General features: G+C 44.3%; 1 protein-coding gene across 5 annotated transcripts in view; it reads left to right on the forward strand.

Annotated features, from left to right (window-relative positions):
• The window catches only part of CERS3 (ceramide synthase 3), a 70,265-nt gene that overhangs the window by 28,876 nt on the left and 16,631 nt on the right, over nucleotides 1-24,758 (forward strand). For all 5 annotated transcript variants that reach the window (XM_061595316.1, XM_061595318.1, XM_061595319.1 and 2 more), the window contains 9 exons: nucleotides 2,509-2,691; nucleotides 4,228-4,345; nucleotides 8,213-8,331; nucleotides 9,248-9,305; nucleotides 11,338-11,388; nucleotides 13,449-13,541; nucleotides 14,787-14,915; nucleotides 17,932-18,038; nucleotides 20,163-20,319. In XM_061595316.1, coding sequence (XP_061451300.1) covers nucleotides 2,509-2,691; nucleotides 4,228-4,345; nucleotides 8,213-8,331; nucleotides 9,248-9,305; nucleotides 11,338-11,388; nucleotides 13,449-13,541; nucleotides 14,787-14,915; nucleotides 17,932-18,038; nucleotides 20,163-20,319 — 1,015 coding nt within the window. The remainder of the gene's footprint in view (nucleotides 1-2,508; nucleotides 2,692-4,227; nucleotides 4,346-8,212; nucleotides 8,332-9,247; nucleotides 9,306-11,337; nucleotides 11,389-13,448; nucleotides 13,542-14,786; nucleotides 14,916-17,931; nucleotides 18,039-20,162; nucleotides 20,320-24,758) is intronic.

The raw sequence follows: 24,758 nt of genomic DNA on the forward strand, positions 1-24,758 counted from the left end.
TACTAGACATAGAGTTCAATGGGGCCTACTTCCAGGTGAGTGGGTATAGGATTGCAGTTTTAATGAGGTTTTCTCAAGCACATCTCTACAAGGAGCTGGTGTTGTAGTGTTCCTAGAAAGCATCTAAAACCTGGCTAGGGTGGCCTGGGCAAAGTCACAGTCTTTCAGTGAGATCTATTTGTTGTGAGGATAAAAAGAAGCATTGTGGTTCTCTCTCTCTCTCTCTCTCTCTGATATTTTTGATTTAATTATTCATAAATGTATAATTGTCTAACAATACACACAGATGCCCTGTTGAATGATATCTAAGAACAGCAGAATCCTCCTTATCTATCAAATAGCTGTTCTAATTAATTCTCTATGAATAACTAATTATTGCACAACTCCATTCATTTTTTACTTCCACAGTAACAAATAATTCATTGATGTCTCATTGACACCCAATTTAGATCTTATACACTGCAACACAGGATCCCTGCTTTTCAATATTCTTCCGTATTTCTTAGCATTTCTTAACAATGCAGTTAATTTAAAGGGCAAAATTGTTGCAGTAACTTACCAGTAATCCTTTTGTATCAGGACTTCAACTACTTTCCCACATTTTAGCAAAAGTTATTTGAGTTATTGATAATAGCACAGTCAAACGCCTCTGTCCAATTTGGGAATCAGCAGCATATGCTGAGTACTGCATGCTTACATGCATCAGATTTCTGTGTACAATACTGCCACCATGATGATTAAGATGCAGGGCCCATGTTATTTTCTACATTAAAACTACTGCCATGCAGATGTGTGATGTGTGATGTGGCCTCAAGAGAGAGGGATATCAAGCTGAGGTCGGTTGATTTGTCTGACATGGACCAATAAATTATCCTTGTAACTGACTTCTAGAAATACACTTAACAGTAGCAGACAATATAATGTGGTGGAGGTACTTATCTGACCTCCTAGCAGGTGAGTCGCTGCTACTTACCAGAAAGGAGAGGGGTGAGGCAGAGGTGAGGTTGGAGCAGTATTGTAGTGGCAAATTCAAAAGTTCACAGTCCCTTCATCATAGTCATAGCCACACCCCCTGCCCCATTTTTTTCTGCGGGGTTGAAAATGAGATCCTTGTTAATGCCTTCTCCCACAACAACAGACATCTTAGGAGCCAATACGCATGAAAGAGGAGAGTGTTAGCTACTGAAAAGAGACTTCTCAGGGGCTGACTCACGTCTTTTCACTCTGATTGGCTCCAATCAGCAGTAAAGGACAAGGAAGCATGTTAGAAGACTCTTCTCAGTGGCTAACGCACTCCTCTTTCATGCTGATTGGCTTGTAGGATGCTGGAGGAGAGTGTTAGCTTCTGAAAAGAGTCTTCTCAGGGGCTGACTCACGTCTTTTCACCCTGATTGGCTCCAATTAGCAGTAAAGGACAAGGAAGCTTGTTAGAAAGTATTGAACATTGCCAAATTCACTCGAACATGATGCAGAAGGTACAGTACCTATGCAAGTACCTATGCAATGCAAATGCCTGTGCAATACCGTAATTCCTATGTCATACTGTGTCATACTGATTTGTTAACTCCTGATTGGTAGATGCTAAAGTCTTTGACCTGAAATGTATAAAAACCCCAGGCAACCAGTGCCATAGAGCAGTTCTCCACTCACTAAGAGGGAGACTGACCAAGCATATGCTTGTCATCCAATAAGGGCCTACCTGTTTGCTGCAAACCTGTGTTCTTTGATTTTACTCAAGGACCCCCAGTCCAACGAACTACAAAATTCCCCATCATTTTGGTGTTAGCAGTGGGATGTGACTGGGACACCAAGTGAAACGCAGAGCCTGGATTGGTACAGGGGAGAAGGATAGCACAGGTGCTTCACACAGAACTGGTAAGAGATCCATTCCAAAATCTCATTCCTTGCTGTCCATTCCTCCCAGTTCCTCAAGGCTCCCATTTTCACTGGTGGTAAGAGTCCATTCCTATGTTATATTAATACAGGCTTGTAGCAAACTTTTTTTTTAAAGGGAAAAGCCAGGGGGCATTGTTGGGTCTTCTCTGTCGCTTTTTCGTTTCTGCAATTGCTGGTATTGTTTGAGCTCTTACACGGACCTGAGTGTTGTGAGTGTATGTTGCTGAATGACTGAGAGGGGGAAGACGGCCCGTCTTGTCTGCTAGGGGCAACCTGTTGACCCGGCAAAGATATGGTACGCCCTCCTTGTAAGAGGCTGATCCGGGATGTGGTTCCCTCATGTGAACATACACCCGAGCAGGTGGACTGATTGGAAGTGAATGGAGTGGTCCCAGGTTCAGCCTTTGAAAGCCTGAACCAGCATTGTTGCTGGCAGCCTTGTGTTCTTCTGTTTTACTAAGGGATCCCCAGTCCAACAAACTACAAAATTCCCCATCAGAGGATCGTGTCTTGTTGTATTTAAATGTTACAAAGTGGGGCCAGCTTCTTGTGTACTTTGTAATAGAAGAACATGGACTAATTTGCCCTCTTTTCTCTTCTCAACCCACTCAGAATGGAACACGTAATAAAATTGTTCAACAGCTGGTTTTGGTGGGAGAACCTGTGGATGCCTGCCAACTGTACATGGGCCAACTATGAAGATCGCAATGGCCTTGTCTTTCCAAAACCACACCAGTTGTTTATCATAATTCCCTATGCATTTGGGATGTTGGCTATCAGATTCTTTGTTGAAAGGTGAGGCGCTACAATATCTATTTATCTATACCTAGCTTTCTGTCAAATCATTACTTTTCTTCAGCTCCAAGAATACAAAGCAGATGGAAGGATTATTTTGAACTGCCTGCACGTAGCCGTAATGTTACAAAGCAGTGTAATTGCATTAGAATTGTTTCACATTTGGTTTTGAATAGCGACAGGGAGAAAATCAGTTCAGTTCTCAAATTTGCACTTTCCTAAAAGATAAGCAAACCAAATCACAACTAAGGTAGTGTTTGTTTTTTGGATGATTTTATTCTTTTATTGTTTCATTTTTATGTATGACTTGTACACCGCTTAGAAATGCAAATGATTAAGTGGCATATAAATGTAATAGACAAACAGATCCTTCCAAATTTTCACTTAAACAAATGTTGTGATGCAGTAAACAAAATATTTACAAGATGTCTGTAAACAAGACGCTTGCAAAAATACATTTATTGGGGGAAAGTGTGCATAAAAATGAATATCAGCATACCAATATATCAGAAGTGGCTTGCTGGGGGAGCGGCTCTGCTAGCTTCCTGGTAGGTGGGTTGCTGCTACTTACTGGGAGGTTGAGGGATGAGGTGGCAGGAAGGTTAGGGCAGTGTATATACGCTGGTGGAGCCAATCTGGGCATTTTTGCCAATGCATTTGCACTGTGCTGCCCCTCCACCTCATTGGGGATTGGTGCCCACTGGGACTGGTAGAGTGGAAGGCGGGGAGACCAATAGTAGGTGGCAGTGGAGGCTAGTGCGCAATGAGACTGGTGGGGCAGAAGGCAAGGAACCCAATACTAGGAGAAGACAGAGCCAATGACAGGCAAAGCGAGAGCGGATGATCAGCAGAGCCAACTAACTCTAGTTTTATCCTCCTCCCTGCTGCTGAATTCAGTAAGAGCAAGACTGAGACTAAGGAGGAGGAAGCTGGCAGGCAGAGCCATTCCCTGGACTGGTTGAAAGTAAGAAGGCAGGCAGGTGGAGGTTGGCTGAGAGCAAGACGAGGTTGGTGGATGCTGACCCACTTGCCCTAATGCACCAGCCTCCTCTTGTAGGTGGAATAAGAGCCAATGACAGGCAGAGTCAACGTATTCTAGCTTTGTCCCCATCCTCCTCCCTGCTGAGTTCTACCAGGGCAACACGGAGACTAAAGGGGAGGAAGCCGACAGCCAGGGCCCCTCCCTGGACTGGTTGGAAAAATGAAGGCAGCTATAGTGATCCACCTGCTGGGAAGCTAGCCCCATGGCTCTGCACCACCTGGCAAGCCATTTCTGTGATATAGCACTTCCTCCAACAGTCTTCCTAAGTGCAACACGTCCCTTTCTCTCCATATACAAGAGTGACTGCTTTTTTTCACATGAAAGGGTTTCCATAAACAGCCCTTCATTGCAGCAGAGTTTGACACTGTGTTGCAACAGTGTCAAAACACACCCATCCTCTAGATGGGGGATAGCCCAGTTTCCACCAAAGTCTATCAGAATCATTGGCATGTCCCACTCCCCTTAAAAAAGTCTAATATTTGGTGTCTTTCCAGATGTTTTGCTGCTCCTCTAGCACACATGTTGGGCATAAAGAATGTGAAGCGTATCAAGCCCCAGCCTAATTCCACGTTGGAAACTTTTTTCAAGGAGTGTACAAAAAGACCATCACAGGTGAAGACTTATTTTAAAAGATCTTTGGGAGATGCCTGTTCCCAAAACCATTGGCTGTGTCTGTCTGTCTGTCTGAATTAGGAATTAGGCATTGCTTTCCATTCCACCTTCTATTTGGCACATACTGTTTCCGTTCCGCCACAGTTCACCTTCCACCAAAAGCTGCATTATTCATCTCATTGTCCACTGTGGTGAAATTATGTCATTTATGTAATTTACATATTGAATTACATAAATTACATCAGTTACATGGTCATTACATTATTCCACTGCATTCATTTCAGTGTGAAGGAAACTCAATGCAACTGGGAAAAAAGTAATCAGTTACGTACCATTTGCAGACTGAAAGCAGCAATAGCACCTATTACTGTTCATATGCATGGGATTCGCAAGATATGATAGCACTCTTCAGGTACCTGAAAGGTTGTCACACAGAGGAGGGCCAAGATCTCTTCTTGATCATTCCAGAGTGCAAGATGGGTAATAATAGGCTCAAGTTACAGGAAGCCAGATTTCATCTGAACATCAGGAAAACTTCCTAACTGTTAGAATGGTATGGCAATGGACCCAATTGTCTAGGGAAATGGTGGACTCTCCAACACTAGAGGCATTCAAGAGGCAGCTGGACAGCTACCTGTCAGGTGTGCTTTAAGTTGGATTCCTGCATTGAGCGGGGTTTGGATTTGATGGCTTTATAGGCCCCTTCCAACTCTACTATTCTATGATTCTCTGATTTATTTCTGTTCTGGACATGGGACAAATAAGTAAACACTGGCCATTTCTGCTGAAATTCTCTGACATCCCTAGTCTGAATATATATAACTTTCTAAAATGCATTATATTCCACTTTGCTAGACCAATACTGGGCTCCGATAAACATTCCAAAATTTGTTTTGTTATATTTTTATCCCTTGCTTCAGCCAAACATTTCCTCACTTAATTAAAATGCCATTCAGTGTACAATTCCCAACACAATACAACGGGAAAAAATACAGGGAATCATAATGATCCAACACAAACATGGAAAAGGATTTATGTCCACACAGCCAGTTCCAGCAACATATCCCCAGCAAAGCCAGTTTAGATAAAAGCCTTTCTAGAAAAAGGAAGTTCATAATGGCTTGTAAATACTCAAAGCAAGCTGACTGAGGAGCTCCTGGTTTGCTGTGGGGATTTCAGAGAAGTTGCCGTCACTTTTGATCTTTGTCTTCAACTGTCGCCTAGCCTAAGCCCTAGGGGAAGGGCTGGTTTCCCATTTAGAAACTAAACGTGTACAATTTTTGCATCAAAGGGAATGTGTGGGTGAGGGAAACTGCTCCCCATGTGTGATCCATGTCTGCTCCCTTTTCTCCTCCCCATGGCTGATCCTTTGGAGACTCTTCCTTGTCATCCTGAAGCAACAGAGTACAGGGAGGTAAGGCAGGTGGGAGGAAGGCTCAGCTTCCCCTACCTGTCCAATCTCTCCTTCCCTCTCTGGCTGCTTTTGCACATCATGGTAAACCAGGGGAAGCCAACATGGTGCCCTCCGCATGTTGTGGACTGCAACTCCCATAATCCCTGATCATTGACCATGCTGGCTGGGGCTAATGGGAAATGTAGTCTAATAAAATCTGGAGGGCAACACGTTGGCAATCCCTGCAGTAAACCATAATTATTTTTTTTTACATGAGCATGCAGGTGGCTGTTGCTTTGCTGCTCCCCAAGTGGGATCAACAAGCCATGATGCTCCAAGTAAGCCACAGTATGAAGCCAAGGTTTGTTCTTGCCTTCCCAGTCATGGTTTCTTTGAGTGAAAGAAACCATAATCCCCAGTTTGGACGCAACACTAAGTCAGGGATTTTTGTGGCTTTCCATTCCCACAGGGGAAGAAATCATAGAATCATAGAGTTGGAAGGGGCCTATAAAGCCATTGAGTCCAACCCCCTGCTCAATGCAGGAATCCAAATGAAAGCATAGCCGACAAATTGCTGTCCAATTAATTAATTGTCTTTATTTATACCCCGCCATCCTTCCAAAACTGGAACTCGCGGCAGCTTCCAGATAAAAACACATATAATTAAAACATACAGAGTCTAGATTAAAATAAAATGAAATTAATTCCAATATTAAAACCATTCATACTTATAGCTAAAAGAGAATCAAAAAACCAGTTTAAAATGGAGGAATTAAGCATTAGCAATGCAGTTCCCATCAAGCCCTATCTTTAGCAGCCATCAATACCAAAGGCTTGTTGGAATAGAAAGGTATTTGCTTGATGCCAGAAGGACTGCAAGGAGGGGGTCATTGTTACATCCCTAGGAAGGGAATTCCAAAGCCTAGGGGCAGCCACTGAGAAAGCCCTGTCCAACTGCCTCTTGAATGTCTCCAGTGTTGGAGAGCCCACCATCTCCCTAGATAATTGGTTCCATTGTCATCTTTAAAAACATCTTTTAAAAATATATATAATTTTTTTTAAAGGATTGGGGAAAAACAAGGTCTCTGCCTGATTCTACAATCAGAGGGGCCACTACTGAAAAGTCCCTCCCTTTCTCAAACTCCAATCACGTTTTCCTCATGAGAATTAGAGAGGAAGAGGATTTCCAAAACAGCAGCACGGCCATTGTAGTAAGAAGGGGGAGGGACAGAAGAAATTGGCTGGCAGGAAAGTAAATGCAGTATGTGTGTGTTTTCTTTTTATCTGAAACAGCTGCTTGCGTGCTTTGTTTTGGAACCACTTCTATAAACAAATGTGCCTTTTCCTCTCAGATAAACCAACAAATTTTCCTCTACCAAGGAATCAGCTAAACATGCTTCAATTGATCAATTTAGGCTGAAATCCTATTCACAATTTTCTGGAAGCCCCACTGAACTTAGTAGGCCTTGTTTCCGAGCAAGTAGGCATGTGTGTAGGATTGCATTGCTACAGTTTAATCTGCCAGTTCAGGTGTGGGGAACCTGTGGCACTCCAGATGTTGCTGAACTACAACTCCCATCATCCCTAGTCATTGGCCATACTTAATTAATTAAAGTATTAACCACACCAGTAGTTTAGGGCTGATTTAAGGAAGAATTCTCATGATTTACAGTTATAATGTGGAAACTAAAGCAAAACAAAACAGAGAGTTGTGTGGGCCCTTAAAAGGCTAACACATTTATTAGGTGGCTAAGGGGGTGGTTTGATTTTTGGGTTTACTGTGAACTGTATTTTATTTTGCACTTGCTGATTTATTTTTTGATATGTTGTTCTGTATTTTTATTCCTTTGTATGTCGCCTAGAGTGACAGGGTGTCCTGCCAGATAGGCGTCGAATAGATTTTAGATAATAATAATAATAATAATAATAATAATATGCCATGAGCATTTGTGGAAAACAGTCCACATCATCCAATGCCTGAATAGCCTCTCTGTAATCCATGAAAGTTTATTATGCCATAACAAATGCCTAGGTCTTTAAGGTGGTGTTTTTGCTACAACAGTCTTATGTCAGCCACCCTTCTTGAATATGTGGAAAGTTGTTGTGGGAAAGCAACAACTATTTCCTAGTGGTAAAAGCTGCAATTTAGGGCGGTATCCAATGAAAGAGATCTGCTTGTGCAATGGCTTTTGACTGCACAAAGCAACTTGCCCTTCCGTCTCCTGTCCCCACATTCCCCTATGCTCCCCTAAATCTGTTCGGGGGTTCCCCCAGTCCCCTGGAACAGATTTGGGAAGAGTGTGAGGGCACTCAGAGAGGAGAGGCAGGGGACATTCTGTTGTGCAAGCAGAAATCCTTGCTTTAGTGGATCAATTTAGTTGGATACCTCCTTGGAACCGAGATAAGTTTCTTTAGACCTTATTGTGCCTCTAACCTCTCACTGACTTTTTCCCTCCTCCCCCCCCACCCCCCAGACAGAGATACGTGGATTAGCCAAAAAATGTAATTGGACTGTGCACCTAGTGGAGAAATGGTTCAAGCGACGACGAAATCTAGAAATCCCGACTTTATACAAGAAATTCCAAGAAGCTTGGTAAGAATACGCAGCACCGCCATCTGTTCTGGGTTCTTTGTCTTTAAAAGTCTCCTGCATGTTGAGAACAATCATGCCAGGGAGCAGATGCAGCTAGCAGGAGCCTTCTCTGACTAGTGTTTGGGTTTTCCCCCCCATGCTTGCTGCATTGAAGAATAATCTTATCATGGGAAGCCCCTGCCTGCAGTTTGAAGCCCAGCCACAGATTTCTTGTAGTCTTCTGTTAACATTATTGCTGCCCTGGCTTTTTTCAATGACCATCAAATCTATAGTTTATAATCATGATTAGAAGTGGAATTTTAAACCAGTTTCAACTAACAATAGTTAGCAGAAACACTGCCAACAGTAACCATGGTTAAGCTTGAAAATACAAGGGAGGAGTTAGGATGGGAGGAAGGAGATGGAAGGATGGTATGTTTTTGGCTAGGAGATTGGACAGCATCGACAAGGATGATCAGGGGACTGGAAACAAAGCCCTATGAGGAGAGACTGAAAGAAGTGGGCATGTTTAGCCTGGAGAAGAGAAGACTGAGGGGAGATACGATAGCACTCTTCAAATACATGAAAGGTTGTCACATAGAAGAGGGCCTGGGTGCAGGACACGGAATAATGGGCTCAAGTTGCAGGAAGCCAGATTTTGACTGGACATCAGGAAAAGCTTCCTAACAGTTAGAGCCATACGACAATGGAACCACTTTCCTAGAGAGGTAGTGGGCTGTCCAACACTGGAGGCATTCAAGAGGCAGCTGGACAGCCATCTGTCGGGAATGCTTTGATTTGGATTCCTGCATTGCGCAGGGGGTTGGACTTGATGGCCTTATAGGCCCCTTCCAACTCTGCTATTCTATGTCTGTACCAGGTACACGTACATGTGAGTGTGTTTGAACTGTGTTGTTATATCATTTTATTTTTGCAGTTGGCGATTTACATTCTACATGACATCGTTTGTTGCTGGAGTTATATTTCTCCATGATGTAAGTTAAACGGGGGATGACAATTAAACTTTGATAAAATCTTCCGCAAAATGAAGGCTTAGTCCTACATTTGCTAAAGCTGTTTTGTCAAGACTTGCTGTCTGCTTAGAACCTTTGTTGCAAAATAAGATGTCTCCTCCCAATTGCTAAACAATTACTTGAGTGGCTTTATTGCTATTACCATGCCAAATTAGTCATGTGGGTGGGGATTTATGTGTTTTTTGAGTGAAGAGGAAAGCCAGAACTGGAGATGTATCCTGACCTTCCTCTTAATCCAACACAAAGAGATCCATGTTTTGGCATATGTGTATTTGTGCGTGTTTTTTACTAACCCAGGGACTCAGGGCTATATTTTTACCTATAAAGTCTTGTATGGCTCAGGACACCAATACCTCACAGACCGCCTCTCCCCACTTGAACTGACCCCTCATTTGAGGCCCTTCTCCATGTGCCCCTCCAAGGAGGTGAGGAAGGTGGCAACACAGGAATGGGCCTTCTCAGTGGTGGGTCCTTGCTTATGGAATGCTGTCCCCAGAGAGGCATGCCTGGCACCGTCATTGTCTATTTTTAGGCACCAAGCAAAAACCTTCCTTTTTACCCAGGCTTTTCGCCCTTAATTTGAACGGCTTCAGGTAGCCTCTTTTAGTGTGGTAGGTGATGTAAGTAAGACCTGTCTTTTATCTGTACTGATATGTTTTTAGGTTTTTTTTTTAAAAAAAAAAGGCTTGTCACAATTGGTTTTAGAGTTGTATTATGGTTGTAAGTCGCTTTGGATCACATTTGAGAGGAAAGCAACTAAATAATAACTATTCTTGTTGTTGTTATTATTATTATTTAGGCATTAGACAGGAGACCTACGAACAGGATCTCCCATGATTTTCTTCAATGAATGGAGCCATTGGTTATATCCAATGCTAGTCATACTCATTGAAATTAATGGATATAGCTAACTTAGGTCCATTAATGTAATGGGTCTACTCTGAGTAAAACATAGTTGGATACAGCCTTCTATGTTTTGTACTATGGTGCAAATAGCCATTTCAAGGGGCAGTTTTAACCAGGAAAATGACACAGAGGAGTAAGGGTGCTGTGGTCCTTGGGCCTGCTCTTAATTTGTTTGGCTTTGTTTTTAAGCAGGAGCTTCTGTTTTTTGATCACTCGCTGCACAACTAGTTTTGCTCAGAGATTAATTAATTCAGCAATCACCCCCATGACCACTGTGGGGCACAGTGGTGCCCTTGAGGTCTTCCCCCATGCCATGAAGCCTCTGATTCCTAAACACACACAGACACACACACACACGCACTGACCCCTTAATCATTTGATGATGAGGGCAGGTACCCTCTTCCCCCTTGAAAAGTACATAGAGCTAAGAAGGAAGTTGGAAAAATGACACTCTTTCCTCTTTCAGCTCTATCTGTGCTTTTCAAGGCTGCGATTAATTCTACTGGATCTAATTTCTACCCATATCCCTTTGAAAAAGTGAAGTATATGCATGCACGTACTCCATTTCTGTCTCTTGCAGAGCAGGGGAATGCTGATCAGGGGAGAGAAGCGACCAGAAGGGGTAGCACCCATGGCACTCACTCAAAGATCCAGATATGCCCACTGTCTTAAAAGGGTTGGAGGCCCTGAATTGACATAATGCCTTTCTGTCAAGGCTCCCAAGTTGATAACTGCATCTCTTTTAATAATGTTTATGTTTTATTGTTTTAATATTTTATAGTGTTGGTCTTTGACTGTAATAAATGATTGATTGATTGATTTAATAATGTTTAGTGTTCATAGCGCTGTGCATACAATGATCTCAATAATGGTGAAAGAACCCTGTAAGGTAGGCCAGAATTGCTATTTTCATACTGCAAATGAGGGTGATTGGAGGGTGAGCGAGAGTGGCTTCCATAAGGAAACTCAGCTAGTTTGTGGCAGAGGCGATATTTGAACCAGCTCAGTTGCTTAGCTACTATGCTGCACTTGGCCTGTAACATGTAAAATAATGGTAATGCTTTGCCTGATTCTGTGTTTTTTCTAGAAACCATGGCTTTATGACATTTGGCAGATATGGGTTAACTATCCATTCCAAGTGAGTGCTACTACTGCTGATTCCCTTGGAGTTCTAATGGTTCCCTCTTTCTGAAGAAGTATCCATAGCAAGCTGTTGGATGAAGCCAGATTAATTTATTTGCCTGCCATGTGTTGCACTTCCCATGCCTGCTAGACAAAATGGGAGAGTAGCCACAGGGGACATCAACATATATTATTAAAAGCAGTGGAGACTGGTGGATCCAGTGTCAATGGGGCAGTGAATCTGCTCTGGGTTTTTAGACTGAACTTTCAATGAGCTGTCCAAGGTGCTGACACCTTGAACATTCAGACTAAAACCTGGAGCGGATTCACCGCTCCATTGACACTCAGGGCCAGGGCCAGACATGACTGGGCCCTTGGGCACCAGCCTGCCCTGGGCCTGCAGTGCCTGCACGCACACACACCCCACCTACCTCACCCATTGCCTCATGTGAATGTTGTGCACGCTGTGCATGCATGCCTACCATCAACCAAGATGGCGGAGGGAGCTTCCCTAAGAGGCTGATGCTGCCACCGCCACCTTCTTGGTTAATGGCACGCATCTGTGCTATGCATGCACATGCCTGCCATCAACCAAGATGGCTGTAGAGGTGTGCATGCATGTGCATGCAGCACGCATAGCATTCACAGCAATGGGAGAGGTAGGTGAGGCATGCATGCGGGCTTATTGAAGCCTGTGTGTTCTGTAGGGCCTTGGAGCTCCCTCTCTGCAGTCTATGGCAGGGTCAGGAGTCGACGGTGCTGTGGATTGCAAAACAGGAGAGCTATCCTGTCACTCTAAGGAGGGGTTCTTCAGGGGCCCCTCTGGGCCGCAGGGGTCCTCAGCCAGGGCCCGACCTGTCCACCCTCTGATGCTGACCCTGCTGACACTGGAGCCACCAGTCTCCACTGATTGACAGAAGCAGGAACAGAGACTGCTATAAGGTTATTCCTTTGGAAGAATCATTTTTAAAAATCCTCAAAACCCCAACTGCCAGACTTCATTTCCATTTTAGTGCAGGAAGTGCATATCAGCTGCAAGAATCCAATTCCATAGGACTGAAGTAAAGTCTGGAGAAAATCAGTAGCGAAATAAAGTGGGGGCAAGGCTTCATGGCATAGCGCATCCTTGGCATGCACGTTTAGTTCCTTGCATCGCCAGATAAAAGGATCAGGGAGCCATTGATGGGAAAGGCCCCATGGTGGCTGGCACTCATTGAGACTGGTAGGGCGGAGAAAGGGAGACCAAATAGTAAGTGGAGCTGGAGCCAATGATAGCCGGAGCCAACACATTCTAGTTCTGCTGCCATACTCCTCCCTATTGAGTTCTGTACAGAGTTTGGAAAAGTTACTTTTTTGAACTACAACTCCCATCAGCCCAATCCAGTGGCCATGCTGGCTGGGGCTGATGGGAGTTGTAGTTCAAAAAAGTAACTTTTCCAAGCTCTGGTTCTGTAATGGCAACACTGAGGATAAGAAGGGCAAGTAGTGCCACCCCCTGGACTGGATGTAAGTAAAAAGGCAGGCAGGTGGGGGTTAGCAAAAGGCAGGCTGAGATTGGGGGGGGCAGTGCCCTGTTTGCCCCAGTGGAGCAGCCTCCACTGGAAAGACCTCTGCCTGAGACCACAGAATCAACTCACTATTTAATGCACTGGGCATGCGGCCTCTTGTCTTCCACCACCTTGTGGATGTGCTTCTGGGGCTATCCCCAGGTGTAATTCCCTTTCTGACTTAGAGTCCTTGATGTTATCCCCTGAAGAAGGGGAATCTAATCGCAGGGTCATGACAATCCCTCTCCCCCCTTTTTGGCTTCCTTCTGTTCAGTAAAGATTGTTGGCTCTGATGTCAGTGGGGCAGTAAATGTGCTCCAGGTTTTAGTCTGAACTTCCAAGGAGCTGTCCAGGGTGCTTTTAGTCCAAACGTTCAGACCAAAACCTGGAGCGGTTTTGCTGCTCCACTGGGATCTGAGCCAGCAGTCTCCACTGCTTCTGTTATTCACGATCTGCAATGCTAGCCTTTTCCTTTGCCCCATAATGTCTGACTGACTTGAGAAGTAATGGGTGTTCTTTCTCTTTTCAGTCCTTGTTGGTGTCCCAGTACTGGTACTACATGCTCGAGATGAGCTTCTATTTGTCCCTGTTGTTAACCCTTGGATTCGACACCAAAAGGAAGGCAAGTCCTGATGACAATCCATAAATCTACTGTATAGCTCGGAAAGTTGTTTGTCAGTTCTGGATGCATTTGGACATCATAACTAAGTTTGGCATCATGGTTCCCAAGATGAAGGTGCAGGGTTTTCTCTGTGTTTTCATACAGTTAGATACCATTTTGAATCAAGATTGCCAACTGAAATGTTCACAATTGCATAGATTTTAAGATTTCAAATGTGCACTGACTGTTCTGGTTTCTTAGAATTCCAGAGCAACACTAGGCACTTTCCACAACTCTTTCATAATTTGCTTCCTTTCAGTGGAGAAGAAAAATGTTGCATTGCAGCTTTCCACAACAGATTTCTTAGTCAAGAGCTAGGGGAGAACTAGGCCCTGAGAGCACACAATAGCAACTCAGAGAAGCCACAGCACCATAGGGTAAAACCAGGGCTGCTGAGAGATGGAAACTGGGCATTCAGATGCGCAGGGGCCCAGACTGTCAGCTTTCATTTAAAAACAAAAAACAGCCCCTAGCCCTCCTAGAAAGAAAGTTTTGAAGCACATTGCGAACTGCTTTCAGCACTTTGGACAGCTCCTTGAAAGTGCAGACTAAAACTCAGAGCAAATTCACTGCCTCACTGACATTGGAGCCACCAGTCTCCACTGGATGGTAGTGATGTGCTCCAAAGCAGTACTGTTCTTTCTTCAGCATGATACTCATGGTCCTTATATTGAAAGTGAGTTTGCTACAGATTGCTCCATAGAAGGCCGCCTCCCTTTCGCTTAAACAGCCAAATGCCTTTTGCGGAAAACCAGCATCAGTACATCTACCCAGCCTGTTTTCCTAAATTCAGATTAGTGCTGGTTCCACCTTTAGATCAGGGGGAGGGGATTGAGCCTTGGGCAAGATGCTGTCAGTGGGCTCCCTCACTGAATGTGCGTTCTTCCTTTTCGTCCTCACCACCACTGTCATTTCTGCCCATTCATTGGCCTTTCACTCTAGGCTCAATCTGCACCACCTCCCAGAGAGAGCGGACAAATCATGCAGCGGCTTCTGCTCTTTCTCACTGCTTGCTTAGTCAAGGAAGGCAGGGAACAGGTACCAAGAGCAAGAGGTTGTCAGTGGACCCCTTATTGGAGCACGGGCCTCAGGAGGTGCTGACTCCTGATGTCGGGCCTGATGTCAGATGTAACAAACACTTTTCTACTAAACTTATTTTAAGAAGAGAGTTTGAGTTATTATTATTCTGCTCCACCACCACCCCAGGACTTTAAAGCCCACATGATTCACCACTTTGCAGCCCTTGGCTTGATGTTCTGCTCCTGGAGTGCCAATTACGTCCGTGTTGGAACACTGGTCATGTTTATCCATGACTCTGCAGATATCTGGCTAGAGGTAAACACTGTTTGGTTTATAATGCTTTTCATTATCTTGGGTTGGTTTTTTTCTTTAAAAAAAATCATTCATGTATCCCGATTGACTTTCATTGTAAAACCTGCTCAACAGAATCCTCACTAAGGCCTCACATGGAGCCATTTTTTATTCAGTGCCAGCTAAGAATGATGGATCTAGCACAAATTTTGCAAGGCAACAAACGTAGTCTTATAGCCTTTGTATGTGATTTCCTGCTCATCACCTCTGCCTTATTTATGCGTTTATCTATTTATTTGAAAGCATTTATAAACTGTTTTAATATTTTAAAAGTCTCTAAGCCAATGAAACAGTAGTATAAAACCAATATGAAACAGGAACTCGGGGGATTCAAACACATAAAACAGAGTCCGAATTTATGGGTCAGGGAAAGGCTGGGTAAAAAGGCTGGGTAAACTTAGGGTTCACAACTGAGTATTGGTGCTTCACTTTTGGCAGAGAAAAGGGCATTCCATATTACAGAGGGAACAGCAGAAAATGCCCATGTTCAGGTCACCACCTTATGATATTCTGTAGCGTGCAATGTCATGCATAGAATTTCCCAAGATGATCTAAGGGATCATACAGATCTATACAGGGGCAGGTGGTCTTTCTGATATCTTGGCCCCAAGTTGTTCAGGGCTTTGTAAGTTAATAAGACCTTGAACATGGCCCGGTAGCTGATTGGCAGCCAGTGTAGTGCACTCAGCACAGGTGTAATATGTGTGTGTCCAGGTGTTCCACTCAATAATCAAGTCACATCATTCTGCACTGGTTGCAGCTTCCAGATCAATCTCAAAAGAAGCCCAACACAGAATGCATTGCTGTAGTCCGTTTGTGAGGTTAACGGTGCATGAATCACAGTGGCCAAGTTATCCCTGTCCAGGAAAGTGTGTAGTTGGCATACCAACCTAAGCTGATAATAAGGTGCTGTGGCCATGCCATAGAGGTGATCTCATATTCCAGTGACAAAGATGGATCTAGGACCCCACCCTCAAACATGCACCTGTTCCTTGAGAGGGAGTGCAAACCTGTCCAGAACTGCTGGACTTCCCAAATTCCAGACCTGGGAACCACTCACTCATAGTACCTCCATCTCTTCAAGATTGAGTCTCAGTTTATTGGCTCTCATCCAGCCCACGGGTGCATCCAGGATTTGGGTTAAACAGTCAAAGTCATTGATTCAGACGCAACTAGGGATGTCAGAGAATTCAGAGATGAAAATGGAAAGGGGAGCAGATATTACCAATGTTCACTTATTCATCCCATGTCCGGAGCAGAAATCAATCCAGCGAATAATACCAGTTTTTGCTGTTGGTACTGCTTTCTGTCTGCAAATGAAATGCAACTGATTACACACACAAAGCTATTTGCATTGTGTTTCCTTTTCACTGAAATCAACGGGGTGGAATGACTTAATGACAATGTAAATTATGTAATTTTGCCATAGCGACTAATGTGGTTTTGGGTGGAAAGCAAACTGCAGTGGAACAGTGCTGCATCCAATTAGTAGAGATGGAGCAGGAAACAGTGCCATCTTACAGCGCTAGATAATACAGAGTAATTGAAGTGTGTGTCATCAGCATGCAGATGGGTGACCCACATCTTCTAATGGCCACTCCCCATGGCTTTATTCAGGTATTAAGTGGCACTAGGGAGTTTGGTTAAGTTGCTATTGCAACAGCGTGGGAAAGATGTCAGTGTAGGAAGCACCGCATCATCAATCCCTCCCTATCAGCATAGGCTACCAGAAGAACAGAGTGCTGGAGATATTAGTAGAAGTGGGATGGCACTCAGTGAGGTATGCTGTGATTAGGGATGGGTGAGGATTTTGATTCAGTTCACATTTCAAGTAGAATTTATCAATTTTGCAATTTCCAAAACAATATGAGAACTGAAACACAGCCATCCTTTGAAATTCGCATTTATTAGAATTTTGGGATGCAGTTCGCCAACTAAATAACCTTTACAAAAATGCATATATTAGGGGAAAGTGTATATAAAAATGAGTCTTCTTAATGGACTGCCTTCAAGTCGATCCCGACTTATGGCTACCCTATGACTAGGGTTTTCATGGTAAGCGGTATTCAGAGGGCGGTTACCATTGCCTCCCTCTGAGGCTGAGAGGCAGTGACTGGCCCAGGGTCACCCAGTGAGCTTCATGGCTGTGTGGGGATTCAAACCCTGGTCTCCCAGGTCGTAGTCCAACACTCTAACCACTATGCCACACTGGCTTTTATAAAAATGATGTATATACACTTGTAACGCTTCTGTAACAGCCAATGGCTATAAACAGTTATTATCAATAAACAAACACAATATAAAAATGAGTACATGAGTAAAAATAACATGCAAAAAGGCATCAAATTATAAGAAATGGCTTGCAAAAATGTGTACCTTTGTCAAAACTGCCTATAAAAATTGGTTTATTTGGAGAAATTTGCACTAAAATGGTGGAAGAATTTTTTTAGGATATTTTTTTAAAAAAATCTGCAGCTCACTGTAGAAATGTAGAGAACTGAATTTAACACTGGAAAAATGAGAAACAGAGAAGCGAAAGACAGATCTTTCCATCTCTAGCTGCGATAGACCTTCCAGGGAGGCCTAAAAAGGACAGGGAAGCAGAGGGACTGGGGAATAGATCAGAGAGCCAGATAGCACATGTACTTGGCAAGCATCTACATAGGACCATAGGAAGTTGCCTTGTAGCTCCGTCTGGCTCAGTGTTGTCTGCACTGACTGGCAGCTGATTTGAGCCATGGGGCACTCGTAGCCCTACCTGGAGGTCCTGGGAACTGAGCCAGAGACCTTCTACATGCACGGCAGATGCTCTATCACGGAGCCATGGGCCTTCCTTTCACCTAGAGAGCCATACAGAGAAGGAGCAGCCTATGGCTGTTCTTTCATTCTATGCAATTGAGCAGAATACTCCTGCAAATTTTAAAGAGAGGATCTTCTGAATGCATGGATGCTTCCTAACGATATTGGTGCCATATTTCAGGCTGCGAAGATGTTCAACTATGCTCACTGGGAGAACACATGCAGCGTCCTCTTTGTCATCTTCTCAATCGTATTCTTCATCACACGAATGATTCTCCTCCCCTTTTGGTGAGTTGCATTACAGGTTAGCCACCTGTGCTGTTTGGTTCGCTTTGAGTGCAATATAGTATAATTGTATATTTTTTTTGTATAAAAGTGTGTGTGTGTGTGTTTCATAATTCTGGACTGCATCCAACCAAGTTCTATTTGGAGTAGAGCCATTGGAATTAAGGGGCCTAAGTTAATTTGTCTACTCTGAAGTCTGGCCCAACTTGTTCTGTCACCACCTCCACCCCGTCAACTCTGAGCCCTTGCCCCTATCCTCTTATCTGCTTTCCTGGGTGAGAGGGGGCAGTGAGCAGGGATACAATGGGGTTCTATCCAGTGCTAGTCCTACTCAGAGTAGACCCATTAAAGTTAATGGACATGACTACATAGGTTCAATGATTTTGATGGGTCTAGTTGAAAAGAAATCAGAAGAGGGCTAGGACTGGGGAGGGCAGCTATGAGAGCACTAAAAAAGGTGCTCAAATGCAAAGATGTATCACTAAACACTAAAGTCAGGATCATTCAGACAATGGTATTCCCAATCTCTATGTAGGGATGTGAAAGTTGGACAGTGAAAAAAGCGGATAAGAGAAAAATCAACTCATTTGAAATGTGGTGAGCTTTGCGGATACCATGGACCATGAAAAAAACTAGTAATTGGGTGTTAGAACAAATTAAACCAGAACTATCACTAGAAGTTAAAATGATGAAACTGAGGTTATCCTGCTTTAGACACATCATGAGAAGACATGATTCACTAGAAAAGACAATAATGCTGGGAAAAACAGAAGGGAGTAGAAAAAGAGGAAGTCCAAACAAGAGATGGATTGATTCCCTAAAGGAAGCCACAGACCTGAACTTACAAGATCTGAACAGGGTGGTTTATAACAGATGCTATTGAAGGTCGCTGATTCATAGGGTCGCCATAAGTCGTAATCGACTTGAAGGCACATAACACAGAGACACAGTTGAACACAATCCTATGTGCATCTAGTGTATAATTAATTAATGAAACTGTATATAATTTAACCCGTTACTGTTAGAATTGTTGGCAGTGCCAATTGTTACAAAAGAAGGACCATCTCTTCCTGTGTCAGCCAGCCCAGGAACTTAGATCAAAGGGGGGTGGAGACCAACTGATGAAAGGCAGATTAGAAATGCCCTAAACAGGTAAATAATGCAGCCCAAATGCTGCCACTCACAAAGAGGAGGGGGGCTCTGTCTGCATGGGGGTTCCCTGAGGCATGCAGACGTAGAAAAGAAAGCAAAGGAACAAAGTGGAGAAACCTTGAGTTGTGAACGGTAATGAGAGAGGTACCTTCCCCTGTGTGACCAGTCTGCGGCAAAAAAACAAAAAAGCAGAAAGCCACCAAGATTCTTGTAGCACCTCAAAGACTAACAAGTTTATTGTGGCCTTTGTGGACTAGAAAGCCCACTTTGCCAGGCGCAGGAATGAATCTGTTTCTGTTTTGTTTTCTACTTCCATCCTTTCTCTCCAATCCTTTCAACCATCCCCCCCCGATGCAGTTTCAGATATATTTCTAAAATAATGAGGCAGCAGCTGTGTACTCACCATAGATTTCAAGCGCATGACGTCCCTCAGAGAATCCCAGAAACTATAGAGTGTTAAGGGTGCTGGGAATTGTGTGTGTAAGTGTGTGAATGGGTGGGTGGGTAAATTACATTTGCCAGGATTCTTTGGGGGAAAGAATATACTTTAAGTGTATGGTGGGTACGCAGCCTTAGAAGCCTGCTGTTTAAGTATGGAAAGCATGGAGCACAAACGTGCTTTTGGCTCTCCACGTGGGCCATGAACTGTGCACTGCCTGCCTTTTTGGCTTCTGGGGATATGATGAGCTTCAGGATAACAGAGCTGTCCTGGCTCCATTTGGTTGGATTTCTTATTTGCATCTGAGCTCTGTCACCATTTGAGTGTGTCTGTTCTTAATTGTGGCTTCTTAATATGTGCCTTTTTTAAAAAGGGACTTTCATTTGTGTTTTCTACTTCGGTTTATCACTCCTGCAACCTGCTTTGGTTTCCTAAGATGGAAAGGGCAACGTCAAAGCAAACCACATCAATGACAAAGGTATACGCTGATTAGAAGCCCACCCCTCCACTTTGTCATGATGCTTTTTGTATTTCAGGATTATGAGGGCCACGATATATTATCCGGTATATTATACACAGACGGTGGTTCTAGCATATATTATATTCAATGGGCAGCTGTTGATCTTGCAAGGTCTGCATCTCTACTGGGGCTACTTAGTTTTCAGAATCCTGAAGAAATTCCTATTTGTAAAGGTAAGGAACCCAACGCTTCAGCCAAAGCACTGCGGGTGATTTGGGTCGGTCTATTTCATCATGATTAATGGGGACCCTCCCAGGTCTCAGGTTTGTTGGCTTATTCAGCACTATTGGCTACATCAAGGGCAGGGAACCTCAGGCCTGAGGGCCAGAATGTGGCCCTCCAGGCCTCTCTATATGGCCCTTGGAACCCTCCCTAGGCCACACCCTTTCTCACTAGGCCACACCCCTCACTGGCCCTGTGCCACACCCTCTTTGAGTTCTTCTCATGGCTAGAATGTGTCCTTGACCTGTGATAATGTCTCTTGTTTGACCTGTGATAATGTCTCTTGTATAGAACCCTCCGATTTATGTATGACTGGAATTTAGTCTGTGATATGATGGTAAGAGTCACATCCGTTGCTCCACCTTCTTTTCTCTCAGACCCCACCCACCACTAGGATGTGGGCCCCGGATAGTTGTCCATAAGGGAATGAATGAACAGTGCTTCCTTTCACCTAGAGCCAAGGTGGGGAACCTTTGGCCCTCCAGATGTTGCTGAACAACATCTTCCATCAACCCCAGTTAGCACGGCCAATAGTCAAGGCTAATGGAAATTGTCATTCAACAACATCTGGAGGGCTGAAAGTTCCCTTGCTTCTGACCTAGAGAGCCACACAGAGAAGGACCAGTATATGGCTGCTCTCCTATGCTATGCAACTGATCACAATATCAAAAGTTACCCATAAGGGAATGCAGACCTTGAGCAAACAAGGTTTCCCCATCCCTGAGTCGCATGGTAGTTTTATAGAGAAACAAGCCAAAGAAAGAGGTCCTTGCCTTGAGGAGCTTGCACTGTAAAATCAGCCTACCTGAGCTGCAGTCCAAAACATCTGGAGATCATCAGGTTGGAGAAGGTTGACTTTGATGGGAGAAGGTGCCAATTGTGGGGGAGGGGGAAGGGATGGATGGATGGATGGATGGATGGATGGATGGATGGATGGATGGATGGATGGATGGATGGATGGGAGAAAAGGGAAAGGCAAGGCTATAAAACGCAATGAGCTTTGCACAGATTGCAGGGAGCTGTGTTGGCTTGTTAGAAGCAAAGGCAACAGTATTGCTACACTGTTGTTGGTGCCAACTGAAACTTCCCAAACTTAATGAGCAAGCTTTTGAGTTCACCAGTACGTTTCTTAAGGCTGAATGTTAAGCAAACAACGGCAACAGCAGAGAGAGAGAAGAAGAGAAAGAGGATGTAGGTCTACTCAGTAGTGGAGTGGCAAATTCAGAAGTGCAGGATCCCTTCATAATAGTCACAGCCACACACCCTCCTATGCTTTTGTTGTTGTTGCTGGGTTGAGAATGAGATCCTTTATAAGGCCTTCTCTCACAACAACAAACATCCCTAGGAGCCAATAAGCACGAAGGGAAGAGTTTTAGCTACTGAAGAGAGTCTTCTCAGTGGCTGACACTTCCTTTCACTCTGATTGGCTCCAATGATCAGGAGGGGACAAGGAAACATGTTAGAAGACTCTTCTCAATGGCTAACACACTCTCCTTTCATGCTGATCGGCTCTTAGTAGCTGGAGACATAGGGATCCTACTCCCAAAAAATAAGGGGTCTAAGATGCACACCCCCAGACCCCGGGTGACTACACCCCTGGGTCTACTTTTTCATCAACAGTATTAAGACAACTTAATTATACAAACTTAATTAGGTTAGGCAATGCCTGGTGCAAAACAATCTCTGCTGCAACAAGGCATGTTGTGATGGAGAAGCAGTGGGCATTTTCCTGTGGATGAGCAGAACAGCTGATGTCAACTCACACAAGCAAAATACCTGCCATTACGTCAAATGCAGTCTGCACATCAAGAGGAAGCACAAGTGTGTGGGCTCACAGTGTGGTCACATTTACACCGTACATTTAACACACGTTCAAAGCACATGGCTTCCCCCAAAGAATCCTGGGAACTGTAGTTAAGGGTGCTGGATAGCTCTGCAAGGGGTAAACTACAGTTCCCAGGATTTTGGGAGGAGGGGAGCCATTTGCTTTAAATATACTTTAAAGGTATGGTGTGGATCGAACCACAAGCACTATCCATTCCAAGCTTGGGGACACCTTGGACACACATACTCTATGGGGGGACTTCTTGATGATGGAGGCCAAGCTAGCCAGTGTTAGGAGCAGAGGCAGGGGTATTGCTAGATGCAGCCCAGGACACTAATTTGCGTAAAGTTGGCATGTGCTAATTGTGAGTCCAGATGCTGCTGGGCAAATCCAGGTTGCGGGTGGCTAAGGTCCTGTCAGTACGCCCAATGCCGGCTGGGGCTGATGGGCATTGCAACTTGCAGGGCAGCAGCTTGGGGAGAGCAGGTACAAACACACACACGTATGTATCCAACCATATTTTGGAAACAGAGCATCTGCTTTTCAGGAGAGTGGCAGCAATAACACCGCCACTCCTTTGCCACCTGGGATTATCTCAGCTGGCTCTCACTCTCTCTCTGCTTTCAATAAAGGTGGCAAACTTGGCAGCGAAAACGGCTTGCACATCCAAAGGCTGTAAAGGCAATTTTGAAAGGAGCCTCTTTGGCAGGACATGTGAATAGAAGGAGGCTAGATAGTTCTATGCAGCTCCCTCTCCTTCCCAACCCCGTCCCCTCCTGCAAATCTCTGTTGCTGCTTCAGTAGAATGCCAAGTAGGCATTGACCTTGTACTAGCAAGATTTCGCCTTTGTGTCAAAGACTACAGGACATTCCTTTTTGGGGGGGGGGGAAACGAGGTTGTTTTTATCAACAGCAGGGACATTTAAGCCAATTGTAACCTTGGAAGCAGAATTGGTCGCTATAGGAAGCATGTCTCTTGCCCAAGGTTTCCCCCTTTTGCTGATAACATTGAGTCATGCAAGACGTGTGATATGATCACTGTTTTCCTTTGTTGTCTGCTGCTTGTGAGTGTGAGAAAGTTGGTAGCATGATTACATCACGTCATGCATTGTGTATCACTGGACAAAACCCTTAGGGGAGGGAGGTATAGCTCAGTAGCAGAGCAAAAAGTCCCCGGTTCAGTCCCTGGCTTTTCCAGGTAGGACTGGGAAAGACTCCTGCCTCAGTTCCTAGAAAGCTGCCGCCAGTCTGTGCAGACAATATGGAGCTAGATAGACCAGTGGTCTGACTCGGTATAAAGCAACTTCTTTTCTTCCAGGGGAGAGACCATCACTTAGGGCTCGTCCAAATGACTGTTTAATCAGCGATATGATCGCTTTGTGTCTTCATTAATTTTCCATGGTCCATACGAGGTCGCTCAAATTCGCGGATGTTATAGCATTTAAATCCGCATCTGCAGTATCGCAAAAAATGTGATTTCCTTTTTTTAAACCGGGAATCACCCGCTTCAACATAGCACTAGGGTGCAATGCCCCGGACTTTAGCGATGTACGCAGTTTATGGGCGTTTCTTGGCCATTTCCCCACACCCCTTCCGTCATTCCCATCCAATCACTTTTCCGCATGTGCGCAAATGTTTTGGGGAAGAAGCCCGGGATAAGTGAACCAATCAGGAGTGGAGCTGGGAAAAAGCGAGAAGTACGGGTCCTCCCCGCTGCGTGTGCGGGTGCAAAAAAAGCGTTTTTATATCGGCAAAGAGTGAACAAACAGGCTAGTGGGGACTGTCAGATGACAAAGCGCATATGGAAAACATGGATTATCAAGGTCAGTTTGGACGAGCCCTTAGTGTTACTTCAGATAGTTTTCAAGAAGAACATTACTAGTTCAATCTTTGGCATCTCCTGGAAGGACTGGGAAAAGTCTGAAACCCTGGAGAGCTGCTGTCAGTCAGTGTAGACAGTACTGAGCTAGATGGACAACTAGGCTGATTCAGTATGACAGCTTCCTGTGTTTCAGCACAGAGAGGAGGATGAGAACCTAGGATGCTGTTTTCAGTGGTAGGCAGGCACACATCCTCCATAACCGCTAGTTCTTCACTTGTAGAAATATCAGTTCTACAAGCAATACTTTATGGCTTCAAAATAACTATAAAGGACCACCTGAGTCGTTATATCCCAGCTTGATCACTGAGATAATCCCTAGGAGTGCTGTTAGCTGTCCGCCGTCTTACAGAGGCCTGACTGCCCTCGAGTACAAGTCAGGGATTTAATATCCCTTGTTGTGAAACACTCTTCCAGCAGAGATTCGGTGCCCTCGCTTTTGACTTTCAGGCATCTTTTGAGGACCTTTTTATGCCAACAGGCCTTGGCAGCTGTTTAATTTTTATTTTCAGTTAGCCAGCCACGTTACATACATCTGTATTTTTATTTTTAAAATGGCATTTTCTGATTTAACATGGAATAGCGACCTGAAATTTTGTGATATGGCAGTGTAGAAATAGTTTTACAAATAAATAAACGATGCCTCTGCAGAAGGCAATCTCGCCGGCTGGACTTCTTACCGGTTG

Source organism: Rhineura floridana, chromosome 14 (assembly GCF_030035675.1).
Source record: "Rhineura floridana isolate rRhiFlo1 chromosome 14, rRhiFlo1.hap2, whole genome shotgun sequence".
Taxonomy (NCBI): Eukaryota; Metazoa; Chordata; class Lepidosauria; order Squamata; family Rhineuridae; genus Rhineura; species Rhineura floridana.